The sequence below is a fragment of the Chrysemys picta genome, chromosome 4 (assembly GCF_011386835.1).
Source record: "Chrysemys picta bellii isolate R12L10 chromosome 4, ASM1138683v2, whole genome shotgun sequence".
Taxonomy (NCBI): domain Eukaryota; kingdom Metazoa; phylum Chordata; order Testudines; family Emydidae; genus Chrysemys; species Chrysemys picta.
Genome location: NC_088794.1, coordinates 39027334 through 39052301, shown reverse-complemented (window position 1 = coordinate 39052301; position 24968 = coordinate 39027334). Strand labels below are relative to the sequence as shown.

Sequence of the window (24968 nt, the reverse complement as noted above, 5' to 3'; positions counted from 1 at the left end):
TCCTGACTGGATTAAAAAGTATGTATATATTAAACCCCTGTCTGGAGGCAAAGGTAGATAAGTGCCTTGATTTCCATGGGACCTTTGCCTAAGTTTTGGGTCAGGACTAAAGGATATAGCCTTGGTGCACAAAATATTCAGACCAGTGGATGGATGATAAGAGCTCCTTTGCTAGAGCAAATGCTTCTAGAGCTCATGCAGGGATGTCAGGTGAGAACACAGCTTTAACACTCCCCTGACCTCTGGAAATTGTCTGCCACCTGGGCAGTGTAGAGGCAGCAGAACCATGTCTCCCTGAATTAGACGATAAATGCTGGACGGGCCCTTCAATAACAAACAACAAAAGTGGGGAATGACCGTTAAAAGCAGAGGGAGTGCTGGGGAGAGTGCTTCCCCCCGCTGAGGCCCTATAGGAATCAGGGTTGGAAGGCCTCAGTATGAACATGACTTCCAAACCTGGAATTTATTTTTCAGATAGGGAGGGTTGTGCCTGGGGTCCCAGGAGGGGGCTCAAAGGCAGATGGATGGGAAACAGGAGAGAAGGGGCAGGGCAAGTCAAAAACATGCACCCCCTAGAGGAAAACATCCCTCATGTGACTGCCAAACCTTTCTGCAGCCCCTCCCAGACCCCGTTAACTCGTAAGCCTTCCCACATCTGCAAATGAGAAGCATCATCTCCTCTGACCACTGATTGCCCATCCCGGCTGTTCAAACTCCCCACATCTCCCAGCTGACCCACCCCTACTGCATCTTCAACCCCCAGGTAATAGGCACCCATCATCTAGACTCCTTTCAAGCTGCAAAATTATCCTCTGAGGCCATGAAAAGTCCCACCGAGCACCTCCTGTGCTAGATGCCAAAACCCTTCCAGGGAGATGTTTAGGTTTCTTTTTCAAACATCTGCTCTCTCTACTTGCTTCCACTCTTGAGGAAAAGGCTTTGTTTTGCAGACGTGGCATCCATTGGCAGGCCAACAATAGCAAGTACATAGTAGGAGGAAAAAATTAAATTGATCTATTTTTAATGCTCATGCTTGAAAGGGAGGGAGGGGGAATTAAAGTCAAACATTTTATGACCCCAGATCTGTAATCTGAGTGCTGAGGGCAGCCAGGGCCCCCCTGACACTGCAACAAGCTGCCTCAACAAGGCTCATCCCTGTTGGGACCTCCATTATGAAAAGCCACCCCACACACAGATGTTTTCTTGGCAGCCCCTCGAACAGAGGACTTTTTAATAAGCTCTCCTGGGTTGAAAGGACTGCAGCTGTATTTTCCTATGAATAGTTGTCCTAGGAAGTCATTCCCGACCCTTGTCTCTCAGGCCCATGCCGTCAGGATGTCCCCAAGCCCCCTAGGCATGTCCTAACTGCCAGCTCTGAAGTGAATTCACAGCAGAGTTCCCCCACAAAGTTAGTAAGAACTTCTTTGGGCTGGATTTCTTCCAACCGTGGCTCATTAATCCACAGTTATATGTGCTGCTCTGCAACAACACTGTGATCTATACAGAGGAAACTTAAATTATGCTCTTTAAATTACTCCCTTTTTATCCTTCCTCATTATTATTACTAAAAACATGCATCCTATTCCTACTGCTTTGGATGGGTTTCAAGTCTTTTCAATGACACCTCATCTAACAAATTCACAAAACAAAGTCTGAATGAGAGATGCCATCTTGCTTGGCTCATGATGTTCTCATTACTGCCTTCGCTCATTTCTAAATCTTCTGAGGTAATTAAAGTCTGGAGCATTGACAGGAATGCTAAAATGTTTCAGTGAACCTGCTCCATCACTCCTGAGACAGCAAGACTAAGGAGGGTAATTGGGCTCCACTCAGGTTCTGCATCTCAGGCGGTGCCATTGAAGTTCATCCATTAGGCTTGTTTCAGGCCAGCTGTGTGTGTGATGATGATGAATGGCATGCTGGACTTATGGCAGCACATTATGCAACCCCATGTAGGACCCATATTGTGCTCATGATTTTGATTCCTCAGTTCTCTGGCTGGTAGGGTTTAGGAAGCGCTGTTAAGACATGCCATTCTATCTGGGTTGAGCAGGGAAAAGGTGATTTGCTCCCCTTTGGTTTGACCCAATTTGGTGTTCATGCAGCCTCTGTGTGGAAGCACAGGTCAGCACAAAGCAATCAGGTGACTTGGCACAAGGTCACCCAATGAAATGATGGTTTACTTTCTCAGATTAAAACTCCAGACCTTCCTGGTTCCTAGCTCTGTGTTCTAACTTGTATAGGGGACACAGTGTTGCCTAGTAGCTCGAGTATGGGTCTGGAAGTCGGGAAAACTGAGTTACTATTCCTTACTCTGGCATGGATTTGATATGTCCTCTTGGAAAAGTCACTTAACCTCTGTGTGCCCACAAACAAGGTTACAGTGCAACAGGTATGTGAATAAGACCTGTCATTTTTGCCACAGTAACACAGCCATTTCATTGCAACATACACAATAATCAAATGCTAGTTAGAGGGTTCAAGGCCAAACTATTCAGTGAATTTCTAAAGGCCAACAGCTGAATCTATTGTCATTTTTCTCTGTCATCCTCGTCCAAGACTTCATGCACCTTGGAGTCTTGGCAGTTCTTGGCAGTTCAAGACTGAGGTACACAAAAATTGTTCTCTGCTTCATTCCAAAAAGGCACTAAACTCGATTGTTCAAAATGACCAACCCCTAATATCACCAGCAAACTTTTGTCAAAGTGTAGGTTTTTTTCCTGTAACTTTCACTTACTTTCAGAGAAGTTCATGAAACATAACCAAGCAAAAACTGAGGGTAAGATTTTCAAAAGCATCAAGTTACTCAGGCCAGTTCTAAACATGGTTTTGTACTGGTATGACTCTTTGGGTTAGGTGTGTTGTGGGATTTCATTATTGTTGTTTTTGTTTACCAAAAGAGTTATACCAGTACAACCTCTAGTGTGGTCACAGTTAGGGCTTATCTACATTACAGTGCCTTGGTTGGTATACCTATACTGGCATAGTCTCCTAGTGTGTAGACACAGCATAAGCCAACAGTATTTCTGCCAGCACAGTAATGTCCTTGAATGGCATTAGCTAAGCTGATGGAAGCACTCTTCTGTCAGCACAGTTCTTACACTGGGGATTTTGCTGGCATAGTTGTATGAAACAGCAGGGATGGGTGGGTGCGTGAGTGCGTGTGATGCCAGTAAACTCTGTTGGGTAGATGAGGCCTTCCAGCAGTATGAAGTTTTCTTATACTAATACAGCTTGTTCCCTTTCCCATATAGGAAGCACCTTTATACCACTCTAACTGCATCCACTAGGGGATTGTACTGATTTAACGGCACCAGTACAGGTTGAGAGTATAACTTGTGTGTAGACAAGCCCTTTAGGAACATAAGTTTCACTGAAAGTCAGTGAACCTTTTGACCTAAGTCACTAAGGGTTTGTCTATGCTGCAAAGCCATATTGCTTTACTTCATTAAAGCAGTACAACCTCTCTATTGTGGGCATGGTTATATTGGTAAAAAGGTGCTTCATGTCAGAATAGCCATGCATGTATGGGAAGGGGGATAACTATGCAGATAAGTCATACTAAACATACTAATATAACTGCATCTACACGATAGCTGTTACCTGTATAGCTATATTGGTTTAAAAAAAAAAACCACCCCTCACCAATATATTTATACCTGCATAACTTTTAAATGTAGGCCAGGCCTAAGGTTCTTTTAAAAATCCCACCCATTGTCTTACCATAGCAAGGCCCACTCCACTGAAGACTAAGACACTCAACATGATCAGGGTCCTCTCTGTAAAGCGACTAGTTAGTCTTCCAATTACCAGACCCTGAACAACCTAGAAAAAGAACAAACACACATATATGTTAAGTACTATATGAAATATCTTACAGGGCAAGCTAGAGAGGTGGAACTGTTGCTAGTGTTTCAAGCAAGGGTCTGGGAATCAGGACTTCTGTATTGTATTCCCAGCCATCACTGACGTGTTGAGTGACCTCAGGTGAGCTACTGACCGCCTATTCCTCAGTTTTCCCATCTGTAAAATGGGAATAAGTGTACGTCACTATCTCAGTGGGTGGTTGCAAGACACAATTCATTAGTGTATGTCAAGCACTTGGACCTGAAAGGCACTTGGGATTCAAAGTGCTGTGTTATGAAATGCATTCTAGATGAAATTTATCCTGTGCAGAGGACCAGCACAAAATCTGTGTGTCACTTAAGACCTCTATGTAGGGTTTAAATGGATTTAAATGTTTTGTATTCCAATGATAAAGCTACACAAATCTGCCAGAAAGATATATGATATCCTCTAGGGTGTGGATTTTCCCATTAAACTGTGTTCTTACTAGAACTGATCAAAACTTTCAAATGAAATTTTTTTGGATGTAAAATGCCTTTTATACCGACATGAACATTTTTATTAATTATAATTCATTTTGGTTGAAATTTTTCATTTTGATAAATGTTGCAATTTTTTTTCTGAAATTTTCATTTTGATGGGGGGGACGGGAGGAGGAACACACTTGCCTTTCCTTCTCTTCCTGTGTTTTTTATAAGTATAAAAAGTATTGCTATGGGTTTTAAAACTGGAAAAAAGTGAGAGAGTACGTTATTCTCCACCCTGAGTGGGAGGGGAAAAATTTAAACAATTTTTTTCACAAAAAATTAAAACCCTCATGAAAAATTTCAAACACAATGAAAAACTATGTCTTTTGACTCTTTTCATAAGATATACTTACCTTTTTCCATCCAGCTCTAGTAACTATGATTTTGTTTTGCTTCCCCCACCCCTGAGAGTGAGTAAATACTATAAATATAAATTAGAAATACCAAATAGATCATCTTCCTGATACAGTGATTCTGAGTGCTCAGTACACTCCTCAAGACAGTGTAATAAACATTTTAATTTAGGGACAGGCATGATAGAAACATCTGTGGAATACTGGAAAAAGTAATGAATTTTTAACAAAAAACTGAAGGGACACTAGCAACAGTTACTCCCAGCCTTTGTCTTGTCTATAATGATGGTAAGCTCTTTGGGGCGCAAGTAGTGTCTACACTGAAGCACTACAGCAGCACCACTGCAGTGGTGCAGCTTTGCTGCTGTAGCCTTTTAAGTGTAGACATACCCATTGTAAAATGCCTAAAACTATGAGGCCTTGATCTTGGCTGAGACCACAAAGCACTATTGGAAGGTAAAGACTGCAACATTCAATAACTACTTTAAAAGAATGTTGAGGTTGCCAAGTCAAGCACTCTAAAGTGAGGAAATACTAGAACTAAGGTTGCCCATGTAACCTTAATTCAGCCCCCCTTGTGTGTATGCATTATGATACAAGCTTTAATTACATGATCACATGCTATTTTTTCCATAGGGCACCTGTTTCACTGAATGCACACGAGGGCCCTTTGCTGGGGATTAATCAGGATTGGATAGTGAAAGAGACTGTTGGACCCCTGATTCATTTGTTCAGAAGTGAAGAAGGCTGGGGCTAGCAAGAAGGGAAAGGATAATCTCATGGTGAAGACAGCTGAATGCCTCCTTGGAGAATTTGGTTCTCTCTGCTTCTATCTCTGTGATGCTGGGCAGTCACTTAAACCAAACTTTTCACAAGTAGCCACTAACTGTATGTTCAGCGATTTCTGGGTGCCCAACATGAGACACCTGGAGCTGGATTTGCAAAATTGCTAAGCACTCACAGCTACAGTCGAAGCTGAGCTCTGAACATATAAAATCCTATAAAAATGCTAAATACTCTGAAAATTCAGGCTCTTGGGCCAAGCCCCACAAAGGTATTATGGACATTAGGTGCCTAAATACCTTCCTGGCTCAGAGCCATGGTGCATGGAAACTAGTGGACATCTTGGCCTTAATTTCTCTATATTTCAGTTCCCCACCTGTAAAGTGGTGATAATAACAGCATCTATTCTCACAAGGGTGTTGAGAAGATAAATTCATTGATGTTTGTGAAGCACTCAGAGGCTATGGCAAGAGCACCACAGGTATGACCATGAGGAGATTAATTATTGTGTATTCAGTGCTGGGTTTGTTGATATGCAGTAAATGAAGACGGGGGTCACCCACTGAATGTGAAGGAGAGAAAAAAATATTGAATAACTGGCTTTCACTGAATGAGGCAGGGATCCTGTGGACAAATAGTATGTGATCATGTAATTAATGACCGGGCACATTTTGGATGCTACTAGGTCGACTAAAGAGTGTCATGTGAGATCTCAAATAAAAGCCAGTGTCACAGTGGTCATCAATATTATTGCAAAATGTATGTACGGATGTTGTGTAAGGATTTATGTATAGAAACAGAAAATTACATTTTTAAAGTCATTGTCTAGGGACTGGTCACCAGCAAAGGTGTAAAAATAGGTTTTCTGTCAGACAAGAAATGTTAATCTATCCGGATGTTTACATGTATATTAAGTATTGTATGGCTGACAACGGGTCTCCTCTCACAAGACTAAACTGGATGATAATACAGATTGTAAAAATTTCAGAGAGAGAATAGTAACAGGAAGAACCAAACAATGTGGGGGGCATGGGTGACCCGTGAACCACCAGCTTGGGGATGCTAGCCCCCAGCCCCACCCCTTCCACCTGAGCCCCCACCCCTTCCGTGCCCCCCCTCACTGGAGCCCAGACCCCTCCCACTGCAACTACCAGTCCCCACCCCGGGCTAGTGCCCCCAGCTCTGGAGCACCAGGAGGGCGGGTGTTGCGGCCCCAGCCCAAGCCGGGGCCACCGCACAGGGGGGTGCTGCAGAGCGGGAAGCAGGAGTGGGCCTAGGCACAGAGCATGGGCGGGGACACACCTGGCTCTTTGGGGAGGCACAGCCTCCCCCAGACTATGATACCTGCCACCCATGGCCGGGGGGGCGGGGCGGAGGAAGGGAGACCCCCTATCTTGAGGTGCACATCAAAGGTTTGCTCTAGTGTATTTGGGAACAAAGACGACACCCTGGCATCCTTCACTGAAGAAGTAAATTGCATCTACTTCCTGGAAGAGGGGTCTCATGCAGGCCTGGCTGAAAACACTGGAGAGAACTGGATGAGATAAGCTTCTTTGGACAGGAGGGTAACTTGTTAGTAAATTTTAGTCTCTAGGAAGCATGTATGTAACCATGTGTTTCCAGTCTTCTTACTCACTCTTACTTGAATCTCTGTTCATTGATAATGACCTTATTCTTGCTTTCACTAGAAACATTCCTAAGTGCTGTGGTGATCCTGAGTGCAATCTTACAAGCTGGCGTGTGCTGTTCTTCTGGGAGCAGCAGGCCTGGTAATTCTGAGAGCATTCAGTGGGCAAGGGGCTGGGCACAACAGGAAATGCTCCCAAGGACTCAGGGGTTGGTGTGTGCCTATTGCTAATGTGTACAGATAGAGGGAGGCCTGGAAGGCAGTGCTTGTGTTGCCTGAGGCTGGTGGTTTCAGGGAGCTGATCCACAGCAGCCACAGAGAAGACTTCCTCACGCTATGGGCAAGTGATGGTGATGTGCGTCACAACCTGGGCTACCCTTGGGGAGCATTAATTGGCACCCTCAAGCCCAAGGCAGAGCCTCAAAAGACTGAAAAGAAGAGAAAACAACAATATGGGGGATGGGGTGGGGGGAGGGAGAGATAAAAAAGCACATCCATGATCATACCCTCAGTTCAGGTAAATCAACGCCTGCACAATTACTTCAATGTACACCAGCTAAGGACCTAGGGTGCTAAAACTCTCTCTTTCTCTCTAATATATGAAATTTACTCACTAAAAGTTGTCTGGGGCTACTGTGGTCTCTGTCCTTTGGAGCAGCCAGGAACAGGGTTAAGCAGGAGGGAGTGAGCAGAAATACTTATCATACCCTGGCCCTCTCAGCAATGGGAGGATGGGAAAAGTGGTGAAATAGCCACATCCATTCTAGTTACCCGTAGCAGGAAGGAGGGGGAGAGGCTGATGAGAATGTTGCACTGGAGCTGCAGTGAGCCACAGAATAAATACTGTGTGACACCCTAACATTGGCCTGCAATGCTATGTCAATATATGGGGTGATTGTCAGAATAGCTGGGTGAGCCAGTTGAGGTGGGAGCAGTCTGTCAGAAATACCAGGCAGCCGGGAATTCTCCCAGCAAGGCAGCACCACTGACTAAAGTTGCAGCTTTGATTAGGAACCTTCTTTGGGATCATCTGGTTAGGCCCTTGCTTGTGGGCTCTGGTTGATTGGCATGGGTCTATCACAGGACTTGCAGGGAATGACCTCAGTGCTCACCAGCTCAGGCATAGGGATGACTCACTAGTGAGGCTGAGCGAGGCCAACTGCAAATCATGCTGTGCAATGGCAGGAGGTGGTTAGTGGGGTGATGACAGCGCTACAAGCAATTTGTGGCTCCATTCAATGGAGGGAGGAGAAGTGGCTGAGTAATGCTTCTCTAGGTTTACCTTTTTAAAAGTGTGCCGTCATTCGCCTTTTGCAACATTCCAGTCTAACTAATGAAATCTCAAGGAGATGCATGCCACGAAGGCCTGCTACTGCTGGAGTGGACCTGCAGCTTTGCTGAGTCATAGCTGCTCACCCAACAGGTATTGTAATGAGATCTGGAGTGGAGATGAGCCCCTCCCAAGGCCCAGTTTGATCTCTGTGTGACTGACTCAGCCACAGTGAGTTTCTAATACCGGATTAGAAATCTGAGCTACTTACCTTTTCACACTGAGCAATGCAAGTCTGAATTTTCTCAGACCTGAACTGAGTGTGTGTCTTTATTTAACTGGGTTACAACATACACATCCAGCCCATTCCCTGCCTCAGTTTGTCTCTTCCTCATCTCTCGACTGCAGTGGTGACCGGAGCTAAATGCTTAGCAAGGATTATTTGCATATGCAGGCTTTTTGCGGGGAGAGGGATTGTGTTTATCTACACCCATAGTTTTGCAAACATAGTCACGCTGCAAAAATAGTGGGTGCAGCTTTAGAGGCTGGGCTGAAGCTCCTTGAAAACTTGGCCCTTATTGCGCCCATAAGTCTCCATGAAGAGCCTTCATGGCACTGAAAAAGTAGCAGTGGAACGTGAGTATTATTTCTCTCTTTGTGTTCTGAGCTCCTTCCTTGCATGTAGCCTCTGTTTCAAAGAGCATGCCCGGGGCTGTCTATCATGGGCTTATTCTTACCCATATAGTGCTGACCTTTGTCCTTTGAAGTACTGTGAAAAGAGACCTTGCAGAAATCTAGTCTGTCATCAGTGAATAAAAGAGGAAGGAAATAGTTTGCAAGTGAAATTACAAGAGCCGCCCATGGCTGTGTACACATGCCACAGGTGAAACAGCTTGATCTTTTCTTCTTGAAAGACAGATGAGCTGCTGAACTGCCAGTGGAAATATTGATCTGGAAACTCCCAGCAAATACTTTTAAGCAGTGAAATCTCTCTCTAACCTCCATGCTCCATTTGCAATTTAAGTATTTATCCACAGTACAACAGTCATTGGGTGAGACAGGGAATGACTCTTTAGTCCAGTGGTTAGGGCACCCAACTGGGAGATGGGAGACCCAAGGTAGGTTGACACAGCAAGCAGCTGCCCAAAGCAGCGTGTCTCAGCACAGGATGACAGACTTGGGCTTGCAGTACTACAGGCCAGGGCTAAAAATAGCTGAGTAGACATTCAGACTCTGTCTCTTTAGCCCACCCCGCTCCCTAAACTTCAGAACCTGAGCCTGAATGTCTACCTAGCATTTTTTCCCCCCACAGCACAAGCCTCACAAGCCCGAGGCTGTAGCTCTGGGACTCAGTGCTGCTCGCTGTGTAGATGCACCCCCAAAGTCCCATCCCTCTGCTCCAGTCACTCTTCCATTATCTATCCACAGTGGAACAGTTTAAACAGGAGAGACTCAGGGAGCTCTGCATCAGACTGTCCCATAGCCCAGTGGTTAGGGGGCATGGATCAGCGTTCATGTCACACGCCCTGTCAGTGCCTGGGCTGGGGATGCTAACAATCCAACCAGCAGACCAAATTGATGAATCCTGGTCATGTGCCACCTGAGGCATGTTGTGCATGTGCTAAGAAGAAGTACTTAGAGCACTCCCCTGGTGGGGGGAGACCCTTGTTCAGATCCTTTTTGCCCCTCTGACAGAGAGGCAAGGAATTGAACCTGGGTCTCCCACATCGCAGGGGAGTGCTCCAACTCCTGGGCAAAAAGTATAAGGAGGGCACCATCGTCACCACCTCTTGTGGCCATTTTGTGTGGAGTAAGGCAGCGCCCAAATACATTCTCATAAGAAATACCTTGGGTGCGTAAGGCACCTGACTGCAGGAGAGGGGTTCCCATTCATGGATCACTATGCAGAGATAGGCACTTACCTGCAGCCTAGACTTAGGTACCAATCTCTGGGCAGGGTTTAGGACACGCCCTTCTCATTACCAGCTTCCATTTGGCTAGCTTAGGCAGCTCCCCAACTCGTGTGCTGTCTTTTTGTGGATGGCATTCTTAGGTGCCTATCCTCTCCCCATTTATTGTATAGGGAGCCTAGGTGCCTAACTCAGCTTTGGGGGTTAGAGTGTTGGTCCTGTGATTTTCCAGGTGCCTAAAAGTTAGGTACTATGACTAGGGTTTCCAACGGTCTAATTGCACAAACCCAAACATCCTTGCCCACCCCTTCCCCAAGGCCATGCCCCTTCTCGGGGGAGGGATAGCTCAGTGGTTTGAGTATTGGCCTGTTAAACCCAGGATTGTGAGTTCAATCCTTGAGGAGGCCACTTAGGGATCTGGGGCAAAATCAGTACTTGGTCCTGCTAGTGAAGGCAGGGGGCTGGACTCGATGACCTTTCAGGGTCCCTTCCAGTTCTAAGAGATAGGTATATCTCCATATTAAAAAAAAAAAAAAATCTCCGAGGCCCTGGCCCCCACTCACTCCAGTCCTCCTCCCTCTGTCACTTGCTTTCCCCCACCCTCACTTTCACTGGGCTGGGGCAAAAGGGTTTGGAGTGTGGAAGGGAGCTCCAGGCTCAGGCTGAGCCTGAGGCAGGGGGTTGGGGCACAGGAGGAGGTTCAAGGTGCAGGCTCTGGCTGGCCGGCACTTACCTTGGGTGGCTCCCAGAAGTGGCAGCATGTCTGGCAGCGGCTCCTAGGCTCAGGGGTGGCCAGGTGGCTCTGCCCCCTGCCTGCAGCTCCCATTGGCCGCCGTTCCCTGTTCCCAGCTAATAGGAGCTGTGGAATCAGAGCTCAGGGCAGGGGCAGCACGCGGAGACTCCCTGGCCACCCCGCGTCTAGGAGCTGATGCCGGCTGCTACCGGGAGTGCCGCGGAGCCAGGGAGCCTGCCTTAGTCCCACTGCGCCGCCGGACTTTTAGCGGCCTAAAATCTCCTGGATTGGCTTCAGTAGTCTCCAGGAGATCGAGCCCGATTCTGGGAGACCCAGGCCAAACTGGGAGGGCTGGCAACCCTAACTATGATGCTCACTGTTGCAACACTTAAGTCCCTTTGTGGATCCCATCCAGAGCATTTAGAGAAAAGGGATTTTAAAAGAACACAATCTAAGTGTATGTCTACCTTTCCTAAAGGCTCACTATCCCCATGGTAACCTGAGCAGGCCTAGCTTCTTCAGACAGTTTGGTGGTTGCCTGCATCTTAGTCTGGTTCCTACAAACGCTCCTTATTAACTAAACCACTATGCTCATACAATAGACATCCCAGTAATCAGGTCAGCATACAGTATACAGAAGTTATTCCAGAACAGCTCCAGTTCTGTCAGCGGATTGAGGGGAGAACTGTACAATCACAGATTTCATCCATGTGCACTCTACAGAAGTTCAGCAGGTACCATGTAATCTATAAAACACTGAACAGCCACTGGATGTACATGCGACTCATTCACAAACCAGATCAGCAGCCACAGGACAACAACAACAAAAAGAGGAAAATGTGGCTTTGGAAAGCCCTCCGCCCCTTGAATTTCAGGGCCTGTACAAAGCCCTTAGAATGTGGGAAGGTAAAGCCTACTTTTTTATTTTATCAGCTGGTCACAACTTTCTGTCACAAATACCTTTTGATTTGAACCCGCTACTTAATGTCTGTGAGACTGATGGAAGCATATAAAGATGCTGGGTGGTGGGAAGATAGACAAACTGAGTCCCAAACTGCTGACCATAGCATCTTTCCTGAAAGAATACAGAATATTTTATATTTTGCAAGCTCCAGTGTGTCATTCATCTTTTCTATTGGCTAAATTCTTCAGACCAGGGAAACTGAAGGACTTTGTGTTTGTTGTCTTTTCATCAGGTAGATTTTCCCCAGGCTTACCTGGCTATAATTAAAAACCCAATCCTTTAATCATCTGTTTGTTGCTCAGAAGAGAAAGCTAGAGGGACAGACAGAGGATACATAATGTAAATCTTTCCTCCCAGAGACAGTCTCTCGAATAATCCGGTAACAACTTGTTGCCTCCCAAAGCTGTGCAGTTGGAGAGACAATTTGTTTGACAAGAAGAGATAAATTTAGTCAAGGGACCAGACTGTCTGTGTGTGTAATTTCCCCGCCCCCCTTAATTTTAAAATCACATCTGGTGCTTAGATATCAGTTACTTGCCAGCAACTCCAGGTGCTTCATTTGCCTAATCTTTGCAGCATGTTCAGAGCAGCATGTTCAGAGCAGATACTATGCTACAAGCTTTCCAGCATCATGCCCTAGACCAGGGGTTCCCCACCTTTTTCTTTCTGAGTCCTCCCCTCCCTCCCCCTGCCAACATGCTATAAAAACTCCACAGCCCACCTGTGCCACAATAACTGGTTTTCTGCATATAAAAGCCAGGGACAGCACTAGGGAGTAGCAAACAGGGCAATTACCTGGGGCCTCATGCCACAGGGGTCGCCACGAAGCTACATTGCTCAGGCTTCGGCTTCAGCCCCGGTTGGTGGGGCTCAGAGCCTGGGCTTCACCCCATGCAGCAGGACTTTGGTTTCTGCCCTGGGCCCCAGCAAGTCTAATGTTGGCCCTGCTTGGCGGCCCCCTGTGAAACCTACTCGCAGCCCCCCAGCGGGCCTCAGACCCCTGGTTGAGAACCACTGCCCTAGACTTTCTCCATTTACTGATGTTTACAATTCTATAGAAAACTGGAACATAAAAGCTTTCCTATCAGGCCAGCTTCAACCAACTGTGCAGTGTAAAATGACGTTCTGGAGAGAAAGGGGATAAAATTTACACCTCCAAGCAAAAATTCTCATAGGAGCCAGGTCTACACTACAAACTTGTGCTGGCATAGCTGTTTCGGTCAGGCACATGTCTCATGATAGACATAGCTGTGCCAGCAAAAGCCCCTGCTGTAGATGTAGTTATATCAGCAAAAAAGTGTGCTTTTACTAGTAAAGCTTAATTTGCTCAGTGGGGTGGGGAAAGGGTTGGAATATGCTATGCCGGCAAAAACTGCATCCCCACTAGAAGCACTTTGCCAGTATAGTATAAAGCATGCCTAGTGTAGACATGGGCTCAGTAAATGTACTTTGAAGGAGGTTTTGTTCACATCTTTTCTGTGATGAGACCACTCTGAAATCAGAACCTGGCTGAGAATGGTTGTGTGTTTCCGAAGGCACTCCAAGCCCTTGACTAAATACCCTACAGTGATCAGCTCTCTATGCCTGCTGTAACATATTGCAGGTTTTAGGGAATCTCCTTGACACAAGCTGAGTAGTGTGGAGGTGGCTGCTTGCAAAACTCTTGACCTCATTTCATTATCTTCAATCAGAAGTTCCCTTTTGGATTTATATTGGCATAACCATAAGTAATTATACATCATCATGATACAACAACTTCCGTATTACTCTAGACCCATGGCTTTCTTCCATTAAGCTACCCACGCTACTTTCACCTAATTGCCAGACCTCAGCAATTCCAGTTTTGGTCATATCCAGTTCCTGAGTGGCTTTTTCATCTCCCAGTCAAATAATTCTTTGTTTTTGTTGCCTTTAAGACACTGCATTCCAGAACCCTCTTCTCATTTTCTGATCTTATTTCACTCTTCCTTTTTCCAGACCTCAACTTTCTCCCCCTTTCCCCCATTACTTAGCTTTATTTTACAGCTGCACAGCACTTTCCAATATCCTGTGCTATTAAACTGTGATCTTTGCTTAACGGGGAACAGATGTATCTGAAAATAAGTTCTAAACAGCCATTAAAAAAAAAAGGTTAAAACAACCCAACTTACCCTTGCTGTTAGAAACCATGATCCAAAGCCCAGTGAAGCCAATGGAAAGACTTCTTCAATGGGAGATTGAGCAGGCCCACATAATGCTCTTTATTTGTAGATGTCAACGTGCTTCACAAAAGAAGGTAAATATCATTACCTTCATTTCAAAGGTAGGGCGACGGAAACACAGACCATTTAAGCAACTTGCCCACGGTCAAAATATGGGTCAGTGGCATTGCTTGGAACAGAATCGAGGTCTCCTCCTGTCCAGTACCCTATCCACTACTCCACATTACTGAGGTTTTCTGGAGAGGACATTCCTGGGCTAGATCCTCAACTGGTGGAGCATCAAGTTACACCAGCTAAGGTTCTGGCTCTTGTAGCTGAATACCAAGGAAAAGAGGATGAGATAATTTGAGACCTTAACTTATTTGTTGAGCCAATTAATGATACACAAGCTTCGTGCCAAAGAGGTCTCTCTGATGGGTGTTGCTCTACGAGACATGGAACGTTTAGTTTTGATCAGATTGCAAGTACTTGATTGGGGCAGATTCCCTCATTAAGTTTTAGAAGATGCCTTTTTAAAATAAATCTATTTTGTTAACATTTTAAAGAAAAACTCGGAATGAAGATGCACCAGAGCCCTGGGCTATGGAATAAGAAAAGAGATCCCATACATTAGAAATGATTTAAGGTACTATTGTATAGCGAGACAGTTGGATTTAAAAATGTGGCCTGGAAGTGTGGCTTCTTAATAAGGCCAGAGAATCAGTGGTCCTCACAACAGTGTATCACTGAAGACAATGCTGGAATGAGACTTGTTGACCCTAGCCATGTGGCATGTGACACAAACACAGCTGGTAATGCTCATCTGACCCATTTACAACAAACACAGGTTGAGTTCAGACTGCTGCCTTTCTGCTTTGCAACCGGGGCTGAACTGCACTTGCCTAAGTAGTTTATATCAGTGCATTGTGGGAAAATCATGACAGCTATCCTATAGTGCCTCCGTATGGGAGAGAGTGCCCAGAGGACATGCACCAGCACAACCTGGGCCCATGCACTCTGGGATATTCTACAGCACAGAGAGAGGGGGAAGGAAGGAAGTCTAGCCAAACTGGTTACACAGGCTCACATGGTGTTGGGAGGGAATTCCCTTCTATACAGCAAAAGAAAAATTGTGCCAAAGCAATTACAAGATGACAGCAGCATGGCAGACAATGGTTACTAACCAAGTATGAACCACGTGGGACTGTGAGGACACAATCTGTGGTCAGAGCCAATCATGCCACCAACTGGATACAAGCAATATTAAAACTTACAGTGTAAGGCCTCCGCTGAAGTTTTGCTCATTGGTAGAACAAATATGAGTGACCCTAAGGGGCAAAATGAGTCAGACCATCACAGGTGAGGGAGGCTCCCTGGCTGCAGTTATGCTGCATAAGTTGTGTGTGTGTGGGAGCCTGGACTCACAGGGCTGTTGAAGGGATGCATAGTAGGGAACCCGGCACTACAGAGACTCCCTGTGCACCAAGGAGCAGTTGAAGATATGACAAGATACTGATCAAGGCTTTAAATCTGTTTACTAAATGGCAGGGATGGAGCGGTGCTAGTACAGTCCTCCCACTGCCACAGGAGTGCCGCGGGGCTCTATCAGGCTCCAAGGACTAGCTCTACATCTGCTCTACAACCTGGGAAGGAGAATTCTGTTCTCCCTTGGGCTGGGCCCTGGGTCTCTGGATGTGGCCCTATGGGTACGTCTACAGTGTTTTCAAACCTGTGGCAGTGAGTCGGAGAGCATGGGTCCACAGACTTGGGCTTGCGCTACGGCTCTACAAACTGCTATGCAAAGATACGGGCTGGGAGTCTGAAGACCAGGGTGGGGGATGGCTTTCAGAGCCCAAACTCCAGCCTGACTCGTGACTTCAGAGTGCTGGCTACACAGCTGTTTTTAGAGTGTTAGACCAAACTCTGCTAGCCCAACTCTGTAGACCTGGGCTCTGAGACTTGCTGAGGCAGGTTTTGAAACATAGTGTTGGCATACCCTACGTGGCCATGCTGTGATTCAGTGGCACTAAATCCAGTTTGGATCTTTGGATCAATCTGCCTGCACAGAGGTGATCGGTATTACCTACCAGCTGGTCAGCTTTGTGCTTGACTAGGCGAACTGGGAATCACACCACCCAATTCAAATGCAGACATACCCTGAGTGTCTCTGCATTGCTCGGCGAGAGGCGGAAGCAAAGTCGACGGGGGATCCCGCGCCGCGAGGACACGAAGTAAGTAATTCTAAGTCGATCTAAGATACGTCGACTTCAGCTACGCTATTCTCGTAGCTGAAGTTGCGTATCTTAGATCGATCCCCCCCACTAGTGTAGACCAGGCCTTAGAGGTAGGCAACATGAGAAATATTTTCTGTCAAATATCCTCCCCCCAGCTTGACACAAAGCTATTTTTAAATTTCCTTCCCTAATGCTTTAGGCCAGTGCTTGAACTGGATGAGTGATGCCCGGGGGGGGGGGGGGGGGAGAGGAGGGGGATTTATTTATGTCTCCACTTCTCACTTGCTGCAGGCTAAAAAAGGGAGAAATGTTTGAAGACAAAAAAAAAAAGACAGTGTAAACAGTTGAAGTATAATATCTTCGGGTTGGGGGAGGGGAAGGAAGAGGACCCTATCAGTTTTTGAAAGGATTGGGGGCAATAACCATCACTCCCTGTGGGAGGGTTGAAGGGGGGCAGAGCCATTATTTTTTGTGTGGGAGAAAAATATCAGTATTGCCAACCACAAGGATTCAAAAACCAGGGGTCAGCTCTCCAAAGTAAAGAGATTTGCTTAAAAACCTTGAGTTTAACATTATATATAAATATAGATATAGGATATATATAAAATTCTTTTTATTTGCCTTCCAGATTTTGAGCGGTGAGGGATCATGTTTTGAAGCTTTTCACTGCAGCCAGGAAAGCTAGAAACTACTTAAAAAAAAACATAATCCTGAGATTCTCCTTCAATCACATGACTCCAGGAGCTGGGGCTTTAAGAAAGGCCTCAGATATCATGAGACTCATGATAAAATTGCAAGAACTGGTAATGCTGCATCTGATTGCATTTTTGGGACTGGGTGGGTCGATAAGGGCCATACCGTCACTTGCTTCCCTCCTGCAAATCTGCACCCTTCTCTAGCCCCTGTGTGTGTGGAATGTGTGCAAAGAACACAGGCAAACAACAAATGCTGTTCTCTTCCCAGTAGACCAGCTGCTTTATTGTTTCTGAAACACAATGGGGGTGTGTGTTTGGCTTTCCTTATAACGAAACCATTTTGTTTTGAATATACACTGAGAGATTTAAAGTAAACACTGCTTGATTTCCCCCCCTCATTCATTTCTGTGATGTCAGCATCTACCTTTCTACTCTATTCCTTGAAAATGAACTAAGCACAGGACCATAGATCGTACATATGGATAAAAGGGAGTCTCCTGCATCATCTTTAATCTGCAGAGCTCCTCAAAGCAAGTTAGACAGACATTTTATAGAGAGCAAAATAAGGAAACGAGAAATCTAATCTGTAGCTGAGGATCAAACTGATGTGGTTCATTGAAAAGTACATTACATTTGTTATGAATAAGGCTTTAATTTACCCAATGAAGTAGGGAGTCCATTCAGCAGTTATTCATCAGCATTCATCCATTTAGAGAGGTGGAATTCACTTGCACCTTAATCACACGCATATCAATATCAACCATTATACCACAGAAACAAATATATCTGAAATGCCAATCTAAAGAAAGGTGTAGGTACACAAATAAAAGGGCTCTGCTGGACAGACTTAGCACACCTGCAATAAATTCAGTAGAAAGTAATTAAAAAAATCAACTCCATTATGGACACTGTCTACATCAGATACCTTGGACTGTTTTATGTAAAGACCTGATCTGAACAGAAAACACAATTCTTGCTAAGTATCAGCATATTTTAAGCCCGATTCTCAGGTGGTAGAGCTACACCGATTTACATCAGCTGAAGATTTGGTCCTGCTTACCTAAAACTTGTAAAAGTTAGCTACAAAGTAAAAAAAAAAAAAAAATCAAACTTGACTTGTTCCTAGATTTCTGAATAGGATTCTCTTACTAATCAGGCTGGTGGAGGGGTGGGGTTGGGAAAGCACAGGAACCAGTTTTAACATTATTTGCTTGCTTCCCTAGAGAATTTTCTTGGTGCTTTTGGCTCAATGCCAATATCCCACAATGGGACATCACAAAAAACTGAAGTCTCACTGCAGCCCACAAAACCCATGGTATTTGTGATGTGCAGAATGATGCGTTCAAGGATACAGTCAATGAAGCAGCATAGTTCCATTTCATGGATGGAAAAAATTACCAAAAAGGCTGCTTAAACATAATTTCTGTTAAAAAATTAACATCTGCAAACACTTAGCAGGTATAGAGTTTACTAATAGACATGGTCTTATTGGCTTTGGTGGGACTATGCCTGATTATTAAGCACTATAGCCAGCAGTAATTGTTTGCAGGACCAGATCTTTGGTTAGCATAGAAATCCAATTATTATCAGTATTAGAAAATACAGTGGCACCTAAAGACCCCAACCAAGACCGAAGCCCAATTATCATGAGCACCGTATAGACACACAGTGATAGACAGTCCCCCCTGCCAAAGGGCTTGCAATCTAAATAGTGTAAAATAGCAATGATAGTTCTTTTGTCTATCACCATTTTACAGATAGGGAAACTGAGGCACAGAGCAATTTAGTGACTTGTCCAAAGTCACACATGAACTCTGTGGCAGAGCCAGGAATTGAACTCGGATTTCCTAAGCCCTAGTTCAATGCTCTAAACCCAAGACAATAATTTAGGGTAGAACTTAACTCTCATTTTTACCTATAAATCAACTGTTGATATTTCTGCAGTTGCTTAAGTCTCTTCCTCTCTTCTGAGAAAACTTTGGGCTGGTCTACACTAGTGGGGGGGATTGATCTAAGATACACAACTTCAGCTACGTGAATAGCATAGCTGAAGTTGAAGTATCTTAGATCGATTTACCTCGGGTCCTCACGGCGCGGGATCGACGGCCGCGGCTCCCCCGTTGACTCCGCTACCGCCTCTCGCTCTGGTGGAGTTCCGGAGTCGACAGGAAGCGCGTTCGGGGATCGATTTACCGCGTCTAGACGAGACGTAATAAATCGATCCCCGATAGATCAATTATTACCCGCCGATTCGGTGGGTAGTGAAGACGTACCCTTTGGTACAGTACAGTACCTTTTGATTTTGTCTCCTTTACCAACTAGCATAGCTGAATCTTCCCACTTCCTCACTCTCCTCTCCTACTGGCTGTATTCCATTGACAATTTCTTCCTCGTTACAGTTTTTGTAATGCACTAGTCAGTCATGCTCATTTCCACAGAGTGGATAGGATTCCTTTCTCCGTATTCAAGGCCGCTATAAAAATACTAGGTCAGATCATCCACTGGCATAAGCTGGCAGAGCTCTGCTGAAGTAAATGGAGCTCTGCCAATTTATACCAGCTAAGGATGTGTCCCATTGAGTTTAGAGCAAGAGCTACACTTTTGCTGTGCAAGCTAGGACAACATGTCAGTTCAACACTGGACTGCATCCATGGCCTAAAACTCAATGACAAAAGTCGTCAAGTGGAAGAACGTTTTCCAGAGACACTCCATTCTCGACTACTATCCAAAAGAGTGGAAGAAATGCTTATTTATAATTATTTTCTAGGTTCCAGACAAATTATCTAGTCAGTGCAATCCACAGCCAAGAATTACATTTCACAAGTATTACCCAAATGGTTTTAATGGTAATCCTCTGCCTGAAGCAATCCTAGTTTACTGCAGCAGAAAGGGTGATTAAGTGCATGATTAGATACTAGCTAGGAAGCAGGTGGGACTTTCTTCAGCACACCTGGTGGATCAGTTGCCTGGAGCTTTTGCAGGTCTTGGCAAAGTCTTGACTGCTATGGGCTGTGTGTCTTAGGGCTAGTCTACACTAGAAGCGCTATATCGGCGCAGCTGCACTGATGACGCTCTATGCGGACGGGATAATTAGCATTATTACTCCACCTCCAATAGAGGTGGATGCTGTGTTGGCAGGAAAGCATCTCCCGCCAACATAGCACCAGTGTGGACAGCGCTTAGGTCACTGTAACTGGCATCGCTCAGGGCGACATATGTTATATCAACATAAGTGATAGCGTAGACCTGCCCATATGCACTAATTGAATCTAGCTAAAAAGTGGAGGTTCTCCTGAGAGCACTTGGCTGCCACATGACAGATACAGCAGGTCTGATTATATTGTCATGTCCACTTACCATTTGAAGAACACCAAAATAGGACATCAGATATCCAGTCTGTGCTGCCTCCAGCCCAAAGAAATTCATAGAGATGATGGAAAACATAACCAGGAACAAACCTATAGAGTGTATTAAAAAGAAAATACCTTTAATGGGTATTGGAATATATTTACAGTGCAAGTAAAGGGCCACACCCTGCTTAGTTATCACTGATGTAAAGGCAGTGGAGTTGCTCTACATTAATGCTGAATGCAGACAAATATACTTTGGGTTTAAAAAAAAAAATCTTTCACCATTTCAACTATTGCCTTTAAAAATGTAACTTAGAGGAAGTTAGATACAATCATGCTGATTAGTGGATGCAGTTCACAAGGTTTTATTAGGCCAGACATGCTAACCTTTAGGATAGCACAAGAAAAAATTTTTTTTGTTCAGGCAAGATTGTAACCAGGGGATAATTCCTCATTCTTTTTGCCTAACTTCAGATTTTCACCATTGGATTTGGGGTCTCAGAAACAGTCTAGGGACAGGAGATTAAATACAGTGGTTTCACTGTGCACTGGGTGAATGACTTCATTGGTACGTGGAGTTTCTGTCTCTCATGCATCTCTAATGTTGTCAGCACAGAGAGGCAGTCAAAGAAGCATGGATGGCCTCAGCCCACAGTGGGCCTGCTTTTCAATTACTGTATTTTACACACACACACACACACACACACACACACACACACACACACACACACACACACACACACACACACACACACACACACACACACACACCTACAGACCAGTACATAATAAGTAGATATTTGCCACAAAATAAAAGTACAGCAAAGGATGTCTGAGGATGACAGTTTGCTGGCAAACGACTCACTAACTCAGCTACAGCAGAAGGATTTTGCCCACATTTCCTGTGACGCTGAGAAGGATAATAATTATCGGTCTATAATGCTGTACACTCACAGGGGTTCACTTTGTCCACCTGTTACAAGCATACAACTAGATTATTTTCACTTGTAGCTTTAGAGGCATTTAGACAGGGAAATATATTTTTCAATGGAAGTCCACAAAAACAAGATGTTTACTAAAGGCTATATTGTACAGAGCGTACTGTCACACATATTAGACCAGTTCCTCGGTGGGTGTAAATCAGTGGAACTACAGTACACCAATTCACTCCCAATGAACATCTGGCCTATTGACCACATCAATTCATAACTTTTCCAGTGGTCTGTCTTGGCTGACCAACAGAACTAAGATGGCTGCTGAAGTTCCATCCACTGTCCACCTTACACTGCTTGCGATGTAAAGCTAGACAATGTATTTGACAGCTATTGGCTAGCATTAGGAGTGGGGAGAAAGGTGTGTTCACTATGACCAGAATTTTCAGAGGAGCTGAGCACTCACAGTCAGGGCCAGGCTTCCAGAAGACATTTTTTAAAACTTAAATTGACCTTTATGTAGGTGCCTAAATGGGAGCTGAACTGCTTTGAAAATCTGGACCAAACTGTGGCTACTGAGCTCTTGAAAATCTGTCTGTGCCCTCTTTTGAAAATCTGGTCCAAGAAGAAGAAGTGATGAGCCTTGCACAGTATAAAGTGTATACATGGCTTGGGAGACTCAATAAAAACTGGGAAATTTGGGGTAACATTTTAAAAAGGGGCTAAGTGACTTAGGTTCCGAAGTCCCATTTTCAAATGTGATTTTGGCACTTAGGAAACTAAGTCCCATTGACTTTCCGTGAGATTTAGGCCTATGACATGTGGTTTGGGGTGTCTCAATTTTGGGGTTCCTAATTTCACACACCTTAAAGGAGTCTGAATTTCAGAACGTGCTGAGCATTCACCCTCTGAAAATCAGGCCCTTGTAAGGGGTCTCAAGTTAGGTACCCAAAAACTGAAGCACCAAAAATCACTCGTCACTTTTTAAAATCTTGGCCTAAGTTCATAAGTCCATTTTGGAAAGGTGATTTAGACTCTCACGTAATGACCTACAGCTAAATTTTCAAAGGTATTTAGGTACCTAAATATGCAGATAGGCAAATAGTGGGATTTTCAGAAGTGCTGTAGTCCCCTTGATTTCAAAGGGAGTTAGGTGCCCAGGTGCTTTGCAAAATCCTACTGGGGCCTATCTGCATCCTTAGGCGCCAAAATATCTTTGAAAATCTGGACCCAAAGACACTTTTGAACATTTTACCCTTGGTCGGTTTTGCTTTCTCTCTCTTTTACTTACTGCATTTTAATGGGGCATTTTTCCCCCCGCATAAGTTGAGAATGAAGCACTGTCATGTAGTAAAATACCCCACCTTGTTCTTAGACTGGCAGATATTCCCACTATTAGAGGTACCCAAACTATACCAGCCCATCTGTCCATCACCACCCTGCCTTAAATGTACCTCACTTAGGAAGGTACTTATTAGCCCACATAAGTTAATTTTAGTGAGTAACCACTGCCGACTTGCCTCTATATACATTACAAACTTGTTTACAATGTAAATAGAAGCAGGTCTGTAATTTAGACGAATTAACTAATATAATTATATGGTTGCAGTAGTGAGATGAAGGTAGATGAGAGTTTAGCCTCAAGCAGTGAGGTGCAAATAAGTGGACAACAGCCAAATCACCTCAGGCTGTAATCATCAGGTCAGTAACTTGATGTGAGACCTGAAAAGTGAAGTTAGATGCTGCTAGAGATTTAATAGGTGGAGTTCTTCTGTGTCAACCAGCTACTTTCCCAGTGTGGCACTGTGCTTCTGGAGGGACAGTCTTTCCAATGAAACATAAGATGAGACCCTAGGCACTCAGGATTGTTAAAAGTTCCCATGACATTTTTTTTCAAGTGTTAGAATATTAGCCACTGTGTCCTGTCCAAATCCCATCTTAATTAATTATATTTTGCCTACCTGACAGTTCCCCTTTAGTTTTTGAATGGCATTGTTATTCTTTGTTTTCCCCTGTAAATATGGTACATTGCTGCTTGTGCAGAATGGCTGCCATGTTCCACCCCATAGGATGATGCATTTCGGCAGTGGGTGACTAATACTGAGATATAAAGTGCATCTTCGGATTCTTTTGGAAGAAAGTTGCTACATGTGGTACATATGAGGCATTATGTTGTAGATGGCACAGAACTACAGCCTCAGGGTTACACAGTGACATTTTAAAAGTTAAAAATAATACCATAAGCAACACCTTGAAATTAGGAATCCCCTTAAAAATATCACTTTACAATCCTGCCTGTTTTGTAAAACAGAATAATTCTATGAATTTTCCATTAGGCGAGTGTAGTTAAAGGCAAGTAACATTTTTGGAAGAGTTAAGGGAATTGCATTTTTCCTTTGGCCTTCCTTGCATACTGTTCTTTTCTCCAGTGGGTTTTCTTTGGACAGGGGTGTTAGACTACACAGAACTCAGCATCTCCAGTCAATGCCAAGTGCATGCAAGAAGAGAAACGCAGAACTTCCTTACAGATTCCTATAGAAGACAGTGAGTCTTGTTTATTATATGTCAGGACATTTTCCAGGGAATATTAAAAACATTTTGTCAAGCCCAGAAAGGCTGAAATGCCATCTCTCTCTTTCAGCCACTCCTAGTAAATCTGCTTTGATATGCAAGTTAAGTTTAATGTTACTTAGACATCAAGAATCATTTTTAAAAGGGCCTCCTCCTTTTTTGAGAGTTTGCAAAAGTTGTGCACACATCCACCTAACACAGTTCCTGTGTCCATAAATTGGCACTTTCCCAATATCTTTAGGCACACAAAAGTGAAGTCTTGAAATTGCATAGTCCAGAGGGATGGTACTGATCATTTGCACAATTAGCAGAAAGAACCCGCAAGAGTCTCCAAGTGAAAAACGCACACCAAATTATTGAGGTCATCCCTTCCTGAGTTCAGGGCCCTGTCCCCTACAAAAGATTGTGACCACTGCATTAGATTCTGCCCCTCTCCTTATGTCAGAAGTAGTAGGATGAGCAGATTATTTGTACATGCACAGGCGGGCCAGCTGCTTCCTGACACAACATATGGGAGGAGAAAGGGTTGTACCATTCAGTGAGGAGGAGGAATATTCATTAATAAGCAGCACAGCCGTACAGAACAGGACGCCATCACAGCCTCAGAAACAACTCTGACATCATAATAAAAAAGGCAGACAAAGGAGGTGCTGTTGTCATCATGAATAGGTCAGAATATGAACAAGAGGCTGCTAGGCAACTCTCTGACACCACACTCTACAGACCATTACCCTCTGATCCCACTGAGGGTTACCAAAAGAAACTACACCATCAGCTCAAGAAACTCCCTGAAGAAGCACAAGAACAAATCTACACATACACACCTCTAGAGCCCCAACCAGGTGTATTCTATCTGCTACCCAAGATCCATAAACCTGGGAATCCTGGAGGCCCCATCATCTCAGGCATTGATACCCTGACAGCAGGATTGTCTGGCTATGTGGACTCTCTCCTCAGGCCCTATGCTATCAGCACTCCCAGCTATCTTCGAGA

General features: G+C 44.5%; 1 protein-coding gene across 15 annotated transcripts in view; it reads right to left on the bottom strand.

Annotated features, from left to right (window-relative positions):
- The window catches only part of SLC22A18 (solute carrier family 22 member 18), a 152935-nt gene that overhangs the window by 7095 nt on the left and 120872 nt on the right, over positions 1-24968 (bottom strand). For 12 of the 15 annotated variants that reach the window (XM_065594694.1, XM_065594693.1, XM_065594692.1 and 9 more), the window contains 2 exons: positions 20480-20580; positions 3724-3825 (listed from right to left, as the gene is read on the bottom strand). In XM_065594694.1, coding sequence (XP_065450766.1) covers positions 3724-3825; positions 20480-20580 — 203 coding nt within the window. The remainder of the gene's footprint in view (positions 1-3723; positions 3826-20479; positions 20581-24968) is intronic. The other 3 variants (XM_065594696.1, XM_065594697.1, XM_065594695.1) reach the window with 1 other exon arrangement.